The sequence below is a fragment of the Pseudopodoces humilis genome, chromosome 13 (genome assembly GCF_049639895.1).
Source record: "Pseudopodoces humilis isolate 2021_Gansu_Grassland_sample_001 chromosome 13, ASM4963989v1, whole genome shotgun sequence".
Lineage (NCBI taxonomy): Eukaryota > Metazoa > Chordata > Aves > Passeriformes > Paridae > Pseudopodoces > Pseudopodoces humilis.
The window spans coordinates 14,575,593-14,592,840 of record NC_142212.1 but is presented as its reverse complement, the minus strand read 5'-3'; the positions used below and the strand labels follow the sequence as shown (position 1 = coordinate 14,592,840).

General features: G+C 47.1%; 1 protein-coding gene and 1 long non-coding RNA gene across 8 annotated transcripts in view; one reads left to right on the top strand and one right to left on the bottom strand.

Moving 5' to 3' along the window:
* Positions 1-11,522: 11,522 nt before the first annotated feature.
* LOC102099686 (uncharacterized) lies at positions 11,523-15,435 on the bottom strand. The gene is made up of 2 exons (XR_001331421.2): positions 15,301-15,435; positions 11,523-14,351 (listed from the first exon to the last, which is right to left on the bottom strand). It is a non-coding gene; the product is annotated as an uncharacterized LOC102099686 (long non-coding RNA).
* ADAMTS9 (ADAM metallopeptidase with thrombospondin type 1 motif 9) overlaps positions 14,899-17,248 on the top strand; it is a 79,536-nt gene continuing 77,186 nt past the window's right edge. For all 7 annotated transcript variants that reach the window (XR_015773710.1, XM_005522011.3, XM_014251677.2 and 4 more), the window contains exons 1-3: positions 14,899-15,147; positions 15,255-15,643; positions 16,818-16,980. Coding sequence is in view for 6 of the 7 variants with exons in the window: in XM_005522011.3 (XP_005522068.1) it covers positions 15,054-15,147; positions 15,255-15,643; positions 16,818-16,980 (646 nt within the window). In the remaining variant the exon portion in view is untranslated. The remainder of the gene's footprint in view (positions 15,148-15,254; positions 15,644-16,817; positions 16,981-17,248) is intronic.

Sequence of the window (17,248 nt, the reverse complement as noted above, 5' to 3'; positions counted from 1 at the left end):
CTCTAACGCAGTAATTCTCAGGAAAATGAGTACATCTTCTCTTCCCTTTGGCTCTATTTTCATTTCTCTGCCCCCTTCATTAACTGATGATAGTTCTAACTTCCTGCATCCTTTTAAATAGATCCCCCTGCAAATCATCATCTGGGATTCACGAAGTGCAGAAATCTGGTGAGCAGCACAAATCACACGCTTTCGGCCTGCACTTGCCAGAAGCCCTGGATAAGTTTTCAGCTGAGTTTATGCTTCACCTCACTCCACTCTACAGAGCAATAACATATGGGTCCATTTTCCCCAAAAAAGCTTGCATCAAAACCCAACAATCCACCTCATGAAGGATTATTTTTTGCTGATTGAGAGGTGTTTGGAGATGACAGGCATCTGATCTCATCTTAAGCCTTAAATTGCTGTAAATCCTGTATTGGTTTACTTTTTACTTCAACCAAATAAGGTATTACCCTGCCTCAGAGTTAACACTTTCCAAGCTTGCCTCAGTGAGTGTTGCACACCAAAAGCATTATTATTTGCCACCACTGGACAAGGCACTGCCACCAATTCAATGTGACACAGCTAAAACACTAAACAGGATTATGCAGCTCATAAGGCAGGAGGAGAACCAGCCAGTTAAGCAGACTTTGAGTTGTACTACGTACATATAACAACCATTTTGTTTCTGTATGGGGCCCTAGAAGGGCTGGTAAAATACTGAAACAGCCTGAGATGCTGTGTTTTGTGCATGGGCAAAAATGCAAGGTCTCATCATCTTTCAGATGTTGCTATCCAAAGGCTACAGTAGAAAGGGTGCCTGAAGGAAGAAAATGTGAATGAGGGTGTGAAGAAATTCACTTCTGAAATGGAAAACACTTCTTTTTATTTTTTTATGTCAAATATTCAAGAGCACCTTACCCTCCTTTATCCCCAGGAGCTGTCTTAGCAGTCTCCTTCAGAACAGATTATCTTTGACTCAAGTGGTACATTTATTTTGGGATGGATTGCTAATAAATAGATGTTTCTAGGTGTTCTGAATGCAGGGAATGTAATTGGTAGGCAGGCACATTATGAACCTAACCAAAGAAGACTTACAAACTAAATATTGTTTTATTGCCTATTTAAGACTTTGAAATGAAATGTTTGTATAAAAGAAGGTGCATTATCCCAAGACAGTTGTTTTATTTGTACTATTACTTACCACAGTGTTACAAACACCCAAGAGGTCTCTGTAAACTTTCTGACTGAGCTGTGAATTGAGGCCAAGGTGAATGTCATGGTTTGATACTGGCCAAACGCCAGGCACCCACGAGAGTCATTCACTTACCTTCTTCTGCTACAATTGGGCAGAGGAGAGGGGAAAAAAAAGTTAATGAAAGGCTCATGAGTTGAGATAAGGACTGGGAGAAAAACACTCTAGGGGCAAAAGAGGTTTAAATTGAAAGGTATAAAGTAAATTTATTATTAACAGAATCAGAAGAGGATAATGAGAAGTAAAATAAGTCCTTAATATACCTTTTTTCCCACATTCCCTCCCTCCTTCCCACCAACAGCCCATGGAGACAGGACATGGGAGTTTTGGTCAGTTTGTCACTAGAGATCTTTTTCCATTCACTCAGGGAGAGGAGACTTTTTTCTGCTATTCCACGAGTCCCTCCCACGGGCAAACAGTCTTCCCAAAACTGCTCTGGTGTGGGTCACTTGTCCACGGGGTGTAGGCCTTGAAGGATGGGCTGCTCTAGTTTGGAGCAGGGGCCCTCTGTCTCTCTATCTCTGGGAGCAGGGCCTCTGTCTCTGTTCGGGGCTCCACTGGATCTCAGCTTTCTCTGCCATCCACCCGCTCCGGCCTGAGCGCTTTTCCCACGGGCTGCGAGTGCATCTCTGCATCCCCCGTGGACTTCCTGCATTCCGAGGGGACAGTTTGTTTCACCGTGATCCTCCCCACGGCCTGCAGAGGAATCTCAGCTCTGACACTTGGAGCGCCTCCTCCCCCTCTTCCTTTTCCAGTGACCTTGGTGCCGCCATGTTGTTTTCCCTCACACCTCCTCACATCCTCCTCCTGTCTGACTGGAAGAAAACCGCTGCTTGTGGGTACCATTGCCATCAAGTTCCACTAATTCAAAGGTTCTTGCAAGGTCCCACAGCACCGAGGAGTTGGTCTGGCCTTGGTTCGGCGTCGGGGAATCGCTCGCCACGCTTCCGCAGCAGGCCAGGCAGCCCCGCCGCCGTGGCGCGGGCAGTGGCGGCCACCGCGGCCCCGGCGCTGTTTAACGCCTCTCCTCGTGCCGGGCGCTGGGAAGGGGAAGCCACCGCCGGCCCTGCCCTTCTGCCCGTGGTGGGGCTGCCCAGGGGCGGCCAGGCAGGCACGGCTCGCCGCGGGCCGCACCGAGATGGCCCTGGCAGTGGTGCCTCGCCACTCCTGGAAAAACTGCCCATACAAGTTTTGATTTTCTTCTTAAATGCCATCACAGAGGCATTACCAACCTCTCTGACTGGGCCAGCAGCATGTCAAGAGATTGGCTCTGTCGGACACGGTGGAAGCTTCCAGCAGCTTCTCACAGAATTCTGTGGCCCTCTCCCAGTGCCAAAAAATCAGGCAGTGTCAAATCAACACAATGAATTTCTCCCAGTAAGTCCAAATCACCAGATAAAGATGTTCCTCTTAAGGAAGTGCCCTGGTCAATACCAGAGCTCCTCTATATGCATTTTTACAGATGTGTGAGTTTTTATCCACCAGTAACACGTGCAGGTATAACTTCTTTTAGCACGGGAGCACTAATTAATTAATTAATTACTACCATTCTCCTTGGTCATGTTCAGCTGCTGCTTGTGAACATCCCATGGGCTCTTAGGGGTGGTTTCTGTGCAGGCAGTAGCTGTTACCCTGGCAAGCAAGTGTTCACCCACTGTTTAGAAATCTAATTTTCTCTGCTGGTATGTGAAAAATTGCATGGCATTCTTGTCACAAAATTCCTTTTCTGGTTTTGCTGTGTTTTGCGCTTTCACAATTCTCTTTGGCACAGCAGTTATTATTGTACCAGCTGTAATGCTTGCAAAAGGTGATCATAATGAAACCTTGGTAGGCGTCTTGTGAAATTCCAGCACTGGTGAGTCTGGGCCCCACCAGATCTTTTATTATAGATTTTGCTAATTCATTTGGGGATGCATGTGAAGGCTTTCATGTCAGATTCTTCACATGCTATATCCAAGTGAGTTGCCATAATTATTTCCCTATGAACCACGATTATTTTTATCTAGAAAAGTGTAGTTTGTGGCTGGTGTTTTGGGATGAACTTCTGCACAGTGTGTTCTTTGAACTGCTTGGCATCTCAGTTGAATGACACAGGTTTTAGTTTTGTACTAAACTGAAAAAAGCAGACTTAAAAAACACTGTTAATGAGAACTAGCTCTGCATTTCAACAACTATTTTAATTATTACCAAATCATTTGTTTTACTATATTGTTATTTCAAATTTAACTTTTTGTAGCTCTGTTTCAAGTATAGAGGCTGGTTAGATTTTTTTTTTATATATATATATTTATTCACAGAGACCTTAAAAATTGAATTTGCTTTTGTATTGCTTCCATTTACATTGATAAAATATCATACACTAAGTAATTCCTATACCCATTAATGTATTATTTGCCCTCTCGTACTTATTTTGTCATCCTTACTTCCTTGTGCTATTTTCAACTTTAAGCCACTGCTAATCCATGACCTTAGTGCTTTTGTCTCCAGGTCTGAATTATATAAGTATTATGGAACAAGGATTGAAATGAACTACTCTTGACTTTATTGTACAATAACAGGCAGCTGATTAGCTTTTCTATTTCCACTAACTAGAATAATAGAGCAAATTTAATTACTTTAATTCTTTATTTAATTATTTTTAATTTTTTTTTCTATGTCAGAAGGCCATTTAAGAAATATTTGTAACGGGAAAGTGGAAATGGAGGAAAATAGCAATGGTCTGTATTTCTGGGTGTCCAGAATTGCTGCCAAGTGCACAGAAAGACAACTGAAGCAAGAATGTAGCCTGCACTCTGCAGTGCCCACTGCAATGGTAATTGGATAAAATCTGCTGAGACAAAAAAAAACAAAAAAGCACTTTGGTCACAGAGCTGAAATGGAAAAGCAGCAACCATTAAAAGGAACCTTTTGTAGTGTGTCTCCTCAAACTCTGTCTCCTTCCATGAGACTACTCAAAAAGCAGAACACCTGTAGAATGTCAGGTTTCCTTTTGGATGCAGGAGAGCAGCATCGCATGGCATGGCTGTGTCTGCAACAGGCTGGGCAGTTTGCTACTGCTCCTGTTCCAGCCAAGCTGATTGATTCTCATTTGAAATGCTATCTCTAAGCTGTTTTTGTTCAATTGCTTAGTTTCCTGAAAGGTTATAATCAAAAGGCCAGACTTCAGGAATAACTTGGCTCGCTTGTATGATACTGGTTTCTATGTAGCATGTAAATAAGGGGCTATATTTTCCAAAGAGAGCGCTGTCCCACCATCAGTGCTGTGAGAAATCTGCTTCGCAGTTCCATGGCTGAATTTAGGGGGAAGCATTGTTGACAGGCTGAGTCAGTGGCCCAAATTCTTCTCTCTTTATCCATATAACCACATGAAAATTGTGCCTCCTATCCACAGAATGTGCATGAATAATTTGCTTGGCATGGGGCTGGAGCTAGCTAGCGCAATAACTGTGCTTTTGTAAGCTACATATGTCCTTTGCCTTGAAGCTTTTCAGATGATACAAGACCCTGGTACTATGATTAAAATGAGAAAAGCCTGGGCAATGACTTCAGAAGCAATTGGGAGTGACCTAAAGCTCATAAATGATTCTTGGCTTTCATGATGTTGACTCAGGTCCATCAGACTTAAAAGTTGTATCCAGACCTTATCGAGATCCTGGAATGACCCCTGCAGTCTGCAGAGATGGGTTTTTAAACCCTGCAAGGGAGTCCAAATTTCCAAGGACTTTAGAAACCCCAGACTCTTTAACTGTACTTTTTGAAATAAGTTCAAGAAATGAGTGCACACACGTTGCCTATCCTTCTCCTCCTCTTTGCACTCAACTTTTTTGGTGTAGGAGAGTTCAGTAACGGAAGTGTAAACCTTCTGTTTACATCTATAAACAAGATAAGGTACAAATTGCTGCAATACAAACTTCCTTGCTCTGGCCCTTCACTGACCTCAGCTATAAATGACAAGGACCCTTCTTTCTCACAGTTGCAGGAGTCTCCAGTCTCTAGGGCAAAGTTTAAACCAGCAAATGTGCTTACAAAATCTTCTATGTGAATTTTTCTGACTGCTGTGCTAGTCACACACTGCTCAGGGCCAGGGGCTCATGCCTGTGATGTGAGATGCAGCTGGACCTACACTTGGAGGGTGCCCCAGACACCTCCAGCTGCAGGGTGAGCCTGGGTGCATTTGCACCCATTTCCTGAAGTCAAGGAGCAAGCTACATGCACTTTTGCTGAAGGACTTGGATAGAGAAGGGCACGCTTGTACCACATTTTAGACTGACAGGAAATATCCGTGTCACTGTATCTCACGCTCAAGTCTACTCCTGGAAGCTCTATGCCGGGTCAAATAAATTGGTTGCAAAATATCCAAGATTATGCCAAGTAAACACAAGAATAATTTGATTTAGAAGCTACTCATGCATTGTCTTATTTTTATAGATTTCAATGGGTGCAGAAAGAAGAGCTGCCAATAACACAAAAGCTGTTCTAGGCACGGGAACCAAATTCCTTGGTGACCAGGACAGATGACACATGGCCTGAGGGAACAACACAAAAAGAGGGCTGGGGCATGAGAAAAATCTTAGGGAGTGGAGTAGAAAAGTAAAAGGGAACTTCTGAACTTGACAGCTGTAACTATATCTCTATGCCCTGAGAGATCTCACAGTCACTGGCAGTCACACACATACACGTCATTGAGACTATGGTAGGGGCATTCCAAATCAGAATTGTTAATCTGGGATTTCCACAGCTGTGTCTGTTCTGAATGATGGAAATGGAAACTAAACCATCATGTATGGTACTGACATCAGACTGTAGGGCAGTGCAAGGCTGGGCTTTTGAACACCAGCACTGAATTTGCACAAGGGTGAGAGTTACAGTGACATTTTTGTGTCCCCAGGCAGGACTTGTGTCCCTCTCCTCCTGAAGCAGCTCAGCAGAGGGGCACCACTGGCATGGGTCACCCAACTGCAGATCCCTGGAAGATGGACTGGTGCTCAGGCATGGCCCTGTAAGCTTTCCTTGTTTCTGCCCTGTCACCACTGAACACTCACTGTTGGTGTGCCCAGGAGAGTGTGAAATGGCTCTAAGAGGGCCAGGTCAGTAGTTCTTGTGTGCTTAAGCAATGCAGAAACTCCTCTTTTCTTCCTTGTGCTGTGCAGTGAGTTGCAGGAGAGTGATTCAGGGATGGTTCTTGGTCACTGCTGTTAATAATGCTGCTGAGGGTGGTGACACTGGATTCTCTCAAAATGCTTTCAGCAGAAACATGTCAGCTCCTGAAATGTGCCAGCTCCTGGCCTAGAGGCCTACTTTCTATACATAATGGTATCCCAAAAAATTTAATGCAATTAGATGCTGCTGCCCTAAACCGCATGGCTTTATATATGTACAACCAGGGCTACAAAGTTCCATTCTCACTGTTCAGAAGAGTTAATTGATGCACAGAATCAAGCAGGATAACATGTGTTTGTTTTAATGTACCCTGTTCTACTGGTGTCTGGGGGAAGTTGCTCTTTTGGCTCTCCATGTGTTTCACAAACTATGACAGGTCTAGGAGTCTCAGCCATGGCAAGTATGTCCCTGTCCTGCTGTTGTAGGAATACAAACATCCACTTTGTTGGTAGATGAAATGGCTCAGATTTGGACAATTCTCTGTTTTGATTATGGGCTTTGTGTTACAAAAAAAGTGTGCTGGAACCTCCCATGAAAACAACAGAGAGAAAGAATGCTGCTGGTGTGTATGAGATTTCTCCTCCCTGCTATTCTTAGCTGGCTGACTGGTGTGGAGTAACGCATTAACTGAGTGTGATAAGGCAGGGGAACACCGATACTGGCCCCATTTTCAGCCCTGTGTTTGCTCTGCCATTAGACAATGGGGTCTTGGTCCCCTAGGAGGCCCTGACATGTCAAAACAATGTCAGATAAGTCAACAAATATCCTTGTGTTACAGTCATTTCCAAATCATGCTTTGTCCCTTTAAAAATTCTGAATGGAAAGGTTAGGAATATTTAAGATGACAAAATATAGGGAGACAACATGGAAACAGCTGGCTTACAAACTTGAGCCTGATTCCCATCACCAGAATTTGTTCATGTTATTTATGTTGTAATGAGAGAGTTGAAAGGTCTGAAAACATGACATGTATATCTCAACATCCATGTGTTGTAGGGCAGGAAATTACCCCCTTACCAGAGCTGCCACACCTCCAGACATATAAAGTATGCTGCCTTGGTATGTACTTCTCCTTGGGTCTGCCATGCACCTGCAAGTGATGAGGAGCTCCAGCAGGACCATGGTTCTCAGGAAGGTCCAAATGGTCCAAACCCTTTAGATAATTTTGGGTAACGCTTCTGGTTGGGAAAGAAATGCCATGCCCTCACACTGGGGATACAGGAGCTCAGTTCCTGGTGTCATTGAATTCAGCCCAATATTGGGGATAATAGAGCTATAATCCTTACTGCAAATTGATCACACCTGGATTTAGAAGGTGCATGTGTGAAAGCAACATTGAGATTACTGACAGGCTGCTTATTCCTACTGGCATCCTTATGGCTCCTGTCCCAGCTCATCCCTCCTTGCATGCAAAAGGCGAAGTAAGGCTCAGTTGAAAAGTCTTGGGAATTTTGAGGGCCTGACCCATGTTCTTGTGTGCTTGGAGTTGACAAAATTAGCTGCTTACTTCATTGGCTGAAAACAGATTAAAAGAAAGACCTAGTTGTGCTATGAACAATTCATTAGTGAAAGAAGGTGCTGCAGGATGGCATTGTGATGAAAACTGCGTAACAGTAGTCTCACAAGTCAATTTGCTACCTATAAAGGAAGGGATTTCTGTTGGCTGTCCTCTCTTCAGGAAAATAAAAAAAACAACAAAAAACTCCTCTTAACACTGTCTGCATTTGGAAACAGCATACATTTTAAGTAATTAAAACTGATGTTCCTGACAAACATTTGTCTCCAAAGAAATGGTCTATTGTAAACGTAAACTCTCAAGATCCTTCCAGGCATACCAGCAGACTCTCTCCTAAAAATTCTTCCCAAGCCATCTGGTGCCTTATCTCTGTAGCCAAGCCATACAATAACTTTAAAAGAGGATTGTTGCTCACAGGGTTTAGTCTCAGGACTACAGATTCCCTTGGAAGTATCGCAGTTCACTCTGAACCCGTTAGACAAGCAGCCCTGGTTGTGTGAATTCTCCACTACTTTTAATCAAGACCCAAAATGTGCAGCTGTGGTTCTCTGGGGAGATCCCCTCTTCCTGTGGTTTGCAAAGGGAATGAAGGAGTTACAGGGAGAGGCTGGAGATTTCCAAACATGGATTTACACTCCATTAATTCTCTCTCCGGCATCCCAGCCAGAGTGGCATGACATGAATGTGGTTAGGAAGGCTGCGGCCAATTCACATCATTCTTTTACCTCTCCCTGCACCTGCGAGGGGAACGTATGGATTTCAGATTTGCTCCTAGACAGCCACTGCCATCAAAAAAGTTACTTAGTGAGCGAGAAGGCATGAAGGCATAGAGCAGAGGTGGCTTTGGAAACAGCTGGGAAGAAAAAGACTATTTTGTTTCAGCTTTGCAGATCAAAGAAACAGAGTTTGCTCTCCCTTAGTTGCGTCCTGCTTTTTAACATATCACCTAAACTCTATCTTGTAAGAAACTTATTACTGTTAAGTCCCCTATTTTGGTTGCAAAAGTGGAGCCTGATAGTGAAGTTAAGTAGCAAAGCCAAGGCTGCAGGCACCTGACAGCAAAGTAGTAGTTCAGGAAGAAACCAGAGTGAGGGATCCTGTGTTAGGTGTCCCCAGCTGCTCAGGCAGCGACAGCCATCGTGAGACAGCACAGTGTGTGCAGCTAAAAATAGAACTTGTTCACCACTTCTTCATCCAGGGCAAACACAGCATAGTTGGGGAGAGACCAAATCTCTTTTTGCATTTTTGTCCTGTGTTTATATGCTGAATCTTCCACACTAAGCATTTCCAGTCTGTTCCTTATCAATGCTGCTTTCAGAGGTGTAAGAGTACAGGAGCACTTATAAGTAGAGAGCTGTTTCCTCAACATACCCTGCGAGTTGGAGACTGCTGACAAATCTGAAGCATCACATCTAAGCAGCACCTCTTAATCATTTAGCATGGAGGGGAAAATGGCTGTGGTCTGTTGCACATTCTGGCTGTGGTAATGATGTGGTACCAGCAGTGCTACAAAGTGATGGGCTGCCGTTATTATCTTCTTCCTCCCTGTGTCCATCTGTTCTGTGAACCCTCAGCTACCTGAGAAGAATTTTAAAACATCCTAGTTTTGGGTACTGAAACTTAGCAAGCACAGACATTTTTCTAAGTTAAAAATAAATGGGTTTTTTTTTCAAGCTGTTGCATCTTGGTAAAGAAATACTGGATATTATATATGCTTGTCAGGCGGATATTAATGAGCAAGATGTGATGCTGTAAAATAGCTCCTGGAAATGACAGAGATTCTGCACTTCTCCAAGTCAGTGGAAGTTTTGATGATGAGTTTTGACAGGCACTGGATTAGGCCTGAAACATTCCCAACTTTCTGGCCATTGACAATTTTTTTGATGGTTTTATAACTGATAGAGACTTCCTACCACAATACAAATACAACATTGTAAAGACTTCCCCCAGGGAGACATCTTTGCTTTTAGCTGAGTACCTTGTTATACCCCAAGGGAAATCAATGAGTGTAGGGTAAAAGAACTTGATATCTGTAAAGTTCCTTAGCTTTTTCCCCGCTTAACTGGATATTTGTATTTTGTTATCTATGGAGACAATCTACTATTTGGGGAAAGAATGAAAATAACCTTCCTAATATACAGTTTTACAGTTTAATGATCCCTCCACTGAAATATTACATTATACACTTAGACTGCATACATAATGGAGAGGGAGGGTGGAACTACCATGAGGTCAGAGCTCCGTGACCCCATGTTCTTTGCCAAATCAATCATCTTAGTCTCCTCTTCATAAGGTGATGGTGACACCTCACAGAACTGTTATGATAATTTGTTTATATAGCAAAAGTACATGGCTCGAGGGATAAAGCTTTTTGTACCCGCATAATTTCCAACATCCCCAGGTTGCCTTTTGGTGTGGGATTACAGAACATCTGCTCTATTTAGTCCTAGTATTACTGTTAATGTTTTGGCAAAGGCACCAGGAACACAGCAGAGATGCACATGTACATAATATCAAAAGTCATGAGGAGTGTATTCAAGTCCTGTTTGATTTATAGCATGTCAAACACAAAAGATAAACCAATATAATGTTTAGCTTGAAATGGGAAGAGTCAGAATTAATATTTCTTAGCTACTTTAGGACCTGTCCTAGGTTTACCTGTATTAAAAGGGCAATGGGATCTATAACTGCTTATTAGGCCAAAGGAACTGGCAGACTGCAGACCCAGAAGCTGGGCTTCCCTGAGCACGTTCCACGTGGCAGATAAGAGGTGTAAAGAGAAGGAGCAGAGCAGTGCACGATCAGCAGCAATGCTGGGAGCAGGGGAGGGGCAAGCTGGAACCAGCAGTTTCAAGTGGAGAGCCTCAAGGGATCATTATGTCCATCTGTGCTGACCTGAAGATGAGAATCCCACACATTTGCAGTGTCTACGTGGGCTTTGCTGTTCCTCCCACCCAGTCCCTAGTTCCTACTCGTGTATCTGTTTTCCAGGGTCAAAGTTGTTTCTGAGGCACACAGAGCACCACTTTCCTTGCTTGTAAGCGGAGCAGTGTGACAGACTCGTTTGCTTTCCCTCTTCCACCTTCTGTTCCCAAATGGTGGTTCCCTACCCAGGCAAAGAGGAGGGATGATATCTGTGAGTCCACTGTGCCCCACCTTACACCTCTGTGCAGAGCAATGGTTGGCTCCCACAGGACACAGGGGAAGATGTTTGAGTTGCACAGTTTGACCCAGGACTGAGATGAAGGATGTTTGTGTAGTATTTCCCTGGGTGACCTTGAATTAGTCACCTCAGTGTGCACATCTCAGTATTCAGGGGAGTGGAATGGCACCAATGTTTCTGCAGCATCCTGGCACATCATTTCACATCTCCCTCAGCCACTGGCCCTAAAATGGGGACCAGGATATGGGCCCAAAGGTGACAAGTTGTGACAGCAGTGTTGTGCTGGTATTGCTGGGAATAGCAGGGAGCATTTCCCAGCCTCCTATGGGTTGGGGGAACAAGTCCCCAAACGACCCAGTGATTCAGACCTTGATGGCAGCAGCACACTACATGGGGTAAGAACAGAACCCCAGGGAGGAAGCAGGAGCTTAAAGGACTACAGTAGATGAGTGTATTTAAATCCTTTTAACGAGGACCAAAAAGAGTTGGCTTGGCACAGATAACAAGTTTGAAAATTAAGTATACACTAAGAACTTGCAAGTTTCACTCCCTCCAAACAAATGTGAAAGACTTACAACTTAAAAATCCAGCTTTGACACAACTGCTGAAAATGTCTTTTAAAGAGAAGCCTTTATGAGAGCTTCCAAAACAAAGAGAAAGGCAGCCCAGAGTGGTATCCTTGTTACCAGCACCAGCAGATGAAATGAGAGAGGCAGGAGAGGGTGGTCAGCTGTTTGAAGAGAATGAAATCTTTCACTTTTTGACCACACAGATTAGACAGAAGGAGGAAAGTTGGCTGTTCTCAGATATCTTGTAGCATTGAGGAGCAACCATCAAAGGGGAACTGTCTGCCTTGTGGGATAATCGTTGGGCCAGCAAGAGGATGGAGCAGGAAAAGGAAGATGATGCTTACCCAGAGAGGCTGAGGCACAAAGAACAAAGATTAGTACTGGGGATGGCCTCACCTATAGGGAAAAAGAAATGGTAACAAGGGGGAAAAGCAGTGCAAAACCTCAGGAAGTCTGGGTTCCAAGTGTATTCTTGCAGCAGTGTGCACTGCCTTAAATTTCTTACTAAAGTTTTGCTGTTGTGATCAAGCTCTGATTTCGTAGTTTATAAAAGAGGCATTTGCAGTTCAAGTTCTGCAGTATTTACATAGGCAAAATTCCCAGTGTTTTAAGGGGATTTTTCCATGGGTAGGTATGGGCTCTTAAGGCTTACTTTTGACTGGATGAGGACTTGGAGTCTGCACAATTACCATACCCTAAGTATTAATAGATCCTTCCTAATAGGAAAGTTATTTGAATTTAAGATTGCAGCTTAGTTTCTCTAAACTCCACATAATCTATTTACTTACAGTACAGCTTTCATTCTGCACTTCCTAATCTCCAGCTGTAAAGATTAAAAATGCCACACAACATACAACTTGTGGATATTGATGGGAATGGCTCTGGAAGTCATGCCATGCTGCATGGCATGCATAAATGTATGTTTAGTGATATTGCAAGACCAGGATTTGGTCCCAGGAGGCTTCAGACTGCTCCCAACTCTGCCCCATACTGGAGTCCCATGAGCTGGATCCCCTCTTCTGAATGATAGAGTTGTGTTTCTTGCCTTCTGTCAGGTTGGTGTTTTCAGATTAGTGGGTGGGGCTGTGAGGATGCTCCACAAAACAACCTTGCTCCATTCAGCTCAGTGCCAAAAAGGAAAGAGTTCTAACCAAGTCACAGGTATGTGCTGTCACTTCTCACCCTGTGCCAGGTCCTGAGCTCTGTCAAACCTCATCCCAGAGCCAAATTAACTGGTCACCTTATAGAAAACTAAGGAGAAAAAAAAACAAACAAAATTTTGATAGATTTTCCTGTGACAGTGAGCTGAACAGAAGCAAGGGAGCTCTCACCAGCACCTGAGGTGGCACAGGGGATGCTGAGGCAAAGAGTGGTGGGATGCAGGATGTTTGGGAGATGGGGATACCCTGGGGTACTCTGTGACCCAGACAAGCCAGACCTGTTCCCCAACACTATGCCGATCTGAGGATTGAAAGCTGCACCCCTCTTTCCCAGGACACCAGCAGGACTAGCTCCACATAAGCCTCCTCCCCTCCCTCTGACTCAGCCAGAATGCTATGCTCAGCTTTTCACCTCTCCTTCCTCAGGCAATTCTGTTCACTGCTCCTCACTCCCCCTTTGCTGATCGGCAGCTCAGTATTGCTCCACATGCCCAACTGGCAGCACAGGCTGCCCCTGGCACTCCTGGGAAATGTGTCCATGCCCACCTGAGTTTGGGATACAGCCTACCCTTCCTTCTGCCATGATTTCTGGAGCATTATCCCAAGCGCACTGTGTGTACCTCCCTCTGTGAAGACTGAAAGCTTTGGGGTTCATATGGACATTGTAGGTAAGTGGTCAGGGCTCAGGCTGCTCCGCAAGCACTGCAGCTCAGAGAGATGTGGGCGAGTTATCTCACGGTAAATATCCAAGATTTTAATTAAACCTGGTTTATAAGCATGGGCACAACGCCACGCAGGGAGGTTATGTGCCATTACACCTCACCCTAAGGGTGTGCTGACTTGGGTCTCCACAATCCTGGAGATTCCTGCACTGCTGAGGCTCTGCCTCCCAGCCCTGCAAGCCTGGCCAGCCAGTCGCAGGGCTGAAGATGCACGGCTTTGCAGGTGATGCTTCACTTACTCTTTTCTATTCATCATACAAAATTAATAATTGACTCCGAATTCTTGAGGTTGTAGGATTTCACCAGATGTTCTGAAGAGTCAGGAGGTGCCATTTTGCCCAGAACTGGATTCTGAATTGATTTTTATTTTAAAATTTTCCCTTTCTACAGAAAATACCAGCATTTCTGTGCCTTGTCCCAAAGCTGAGCGAAGAATGTAAAGAACTTTGAAATCTTCTATGGAAGTGCAAATTGAACTTCCAGACTTCTCTTTTGCCTTGCTTATATGCTTAAAAGGTTTAAAAGCCTTTTAAATCAAGCCTGGGGTTTTTGATTTGAGGAAGGGGTAGAAGACAACGCTTAATTACATTTAGCTCTAAAGGATGTCTTAAATTTTTACAGAGACCTTTCACACTGTAAAACAAACTCAGATAAGGATATAATCTTCCTTTTCCCTCAGGGTGCCTGAAAAGTGCACAACACAAATCTAATCCTGAACAAAAGTTGCTTGAATTGCCTCTTATCTGAGAAATGCAGAAGAAAACAACTGCTATAAGAAGTGCCACACGGGATTCTTCAATTGCTGGTCCACTTCTTCAAGCTGCCTTGAAAAAAAAAAAAAAGTTTAAACGTTAATTATGTAAGAAAACTCAGCTCTCCTCCCAGTGAGTGACAAAGTGGCTCATCACCAAATCCTGGCAGAGCAGACAGCTGCCGGTGCCGCTCTGCCCGGGCTACTTTGGGATTTTAAAGCCTTTTCGAAGGAGCCGGCGGGGAGCGGGCGCTGGACACGGGTGCGCGGAGTCGTCGCCCGCTCCGTCCAGCTCCAGCTTTTCTTAACCAAAACCTGGACTTCGGCGTTCGCCGGCAACGAAGTGACACTGGAGTGGGGGGGACCTGAGGAGGGCGGGCTTTCCCCCTTGATCTATGGAGCACGCCCCTTTTTAAACTGAGTCCCGGCGGCTCTCGTCCACCAGCCCGACGTGGGGAGAGGCGGAAAGCGAAGGAGAGCAGGCAGGCAAGCGGGCGGGCGGCGGCTCCCCTGTCCCGGCCCGTCGGGCCCCACCCCGGCCCGTCCCCCCCCGCGCACCATGCGCGGCCCCCGGCGCCCCGCGCCCCGCCGGCCCGCCCGCCCCTAACGCCGCCCGGCTCCTGCGCCTTCCCGCGGCAGCGCTCCGGGGGCCGGGAGGGGGGCCACGAGAAAGGAGAAGAGGAAAAAAAAAAAATAAGAGTGGGAAAGGGGGGAAAAAGGAGGAGAAGAAGCGGAGGCGGGGAAGGCTGCTCCTCCGAGGACAGCGCGCAGCACCATGCAGCTGGCGCCGCTGGCGCTGGCACTCACCACGCTCTTCATCGACGGCTTGAGGACGGGAGCGAGGAGGCAGAAGCTGCACCCCAGGCAAGGTAAGGGGGTGCTCGGGGAGGGGCGCGGGGAGTGCTGCGCTGCCGCCGCCCGGGGCCGCGGGGCTCGGCCGCCTCACTCAGCGGCATATGCGTCTGTCCCCTCGCAGCCCAGCTGCTGGAGAAGCTCAGCGAGTACGAGATCGTGACTCCTACCCGAGTGAATGAGTTCGGTGAGCCCTTCCCCACCGATGTCCACTTCAGGCGGCGCCGGCGGAGCACCAGTGCTGCCCCCGACGCCTGGACGGCGGCCGCCGCCTCCTCCCCGAAGGCACACTACAGGCTGTCCGCCTTCGGGCAGCAGTTCCTCTTCAACCTGACGGCCAGCTCGGCCTTCATCGCCCCGCTCTTCACCGTCAGCCTCCTGGGAGAGCCCGCCGCAGACCAGCGGCGCCTCTACGCCGAGGCGGCCGACGCCGACGTGAAGCACTGCTTCTACCGGGGCCACGTCAACGCCCGGCCTCGGCTCACCGCCGTTATCAGCCTCTGCTCCGGGATGGTGAGACCCGCGCCCCGGCCGCCGGCCCGGCCCCGCCCCGCTGAGGACCAGGGGCGGAAGCGCGGAGGAGGAGCGGGAGGAGCGGGGCCAGGGAGGCCGGGCCGGCGGAGCGATGGGGCCGCCCCTTCCCCTCGCCGCGGCGGGCGGCTCCGGCCCGCCCCGGCCGGGGCTTTCTCCCACGCCGCTCTTAATCGCTCGGCTTCCTGGGTGCGCCTCTCCCGCTCCGCGCGTCTTGGGGAAAAAGTGCCACCCACCGACACCCGGGCGGGCGGTCCGCGGGCCAGACACGGGCACGGACCCCCGCCTCTCCCCGGGGGTGCCCGTGGCTGCGGGCTTACCACCAGCGCTGACCCCGGAGCCACCCAGCACCTCGGACCAGGGGCATGTCCCAGTCCCTGGTACCCCAGCTGGGTGCTCTTCGCTGCAGGGATGTTGGCACCGGGATGAGCAGAAGCTCTTAAAAGGGCTGACTCTTCTGTCTGTCTTTCCGTCCCACGGGGTGCCAATCCCGGGGTCTCCCCGGAGGTTTCTGCTGGCTTCATTCGGTCCACGAGTTCCTCTGGGTGCATGTGTTCACATCAGCTTGGGCACAGCACATGTGTGTGACTTCCCTCCTGGGTAGTGGCCATGGATGCCAGTATGGGATGGCTGCGGAATGTTTTGTCTTGGATATTTTATTTACCCGCCAAATACCTGCATTCACAGTTGTATGCAAGTAGGAGTGTTGATGTCTTTTCATAAGCAGTGACTTCACTAGCTGGACACCTTCCTCTGATCCTCATATGTGGGTTAAAAGCCTGTCTCAGGGAGACATGCTGCGTGAAACCAGCACATGATGGGGTTGCACTGGGGCCTCCTGCACACAGCAGCACCATCACTCTTCGGGCAGGACAGGCTTAATAATCATCACTGGCATAAGGACAGGGTCTGGCAGACCTGCCCCCATGCTCCCTGCCTGTGGGTTAGTAATTAGCCCTCTGTCAGCACCAGTGGGATGGCTGTGCAGCCCAGGGTGGGTGCAAGGAATGTGACTGAAGATGGAGCTCCAGCTGGTGCCTTCAATGGGTTACCACAGAACTAGGCACACCTCCCTCATTAGCTGCTTGCCAGTGCTGCTGGGTGGCTTGTCATCGCGCAAAGCTGACCTCCTGTTCCTCTCTCTGGTCCCTCTCAGCTAGGCACATTCAAGTCTGATGATGGGGACTATTTTGTAGAGCCACTCCTATCGCTTGAGGAACAGGAGTATGAAGAAGAGCACAATAAACCACATCTTGTCTACCGGCACCGGACATCTCCAACCAACTCTTCAGGGGACGGGCAGACTTGTGATACTCCAGGTACTCATTTTGTTACTGCCTTGAATGACTTGATGCTTGGAAGTGCTATTTGCAGTTAAAAGGCAGTAGGTTTGTATGGGAAAGAAGGGATGTGAAGTCGAGGGACCCCTCTAGAAATAGTGCTGTGAGTGCTAGGACTGGGCTTGTGGCAGTAATGCTGTCCTGGAGAGATGTGGTGCACCCGTGCTTCCTAGGAATTGATTATAAGGAAGTTGCGGTCAGAAAAAGTGTTGCAGTTTCCCTTTGATTCCTGATGTAAAGCTGGCAA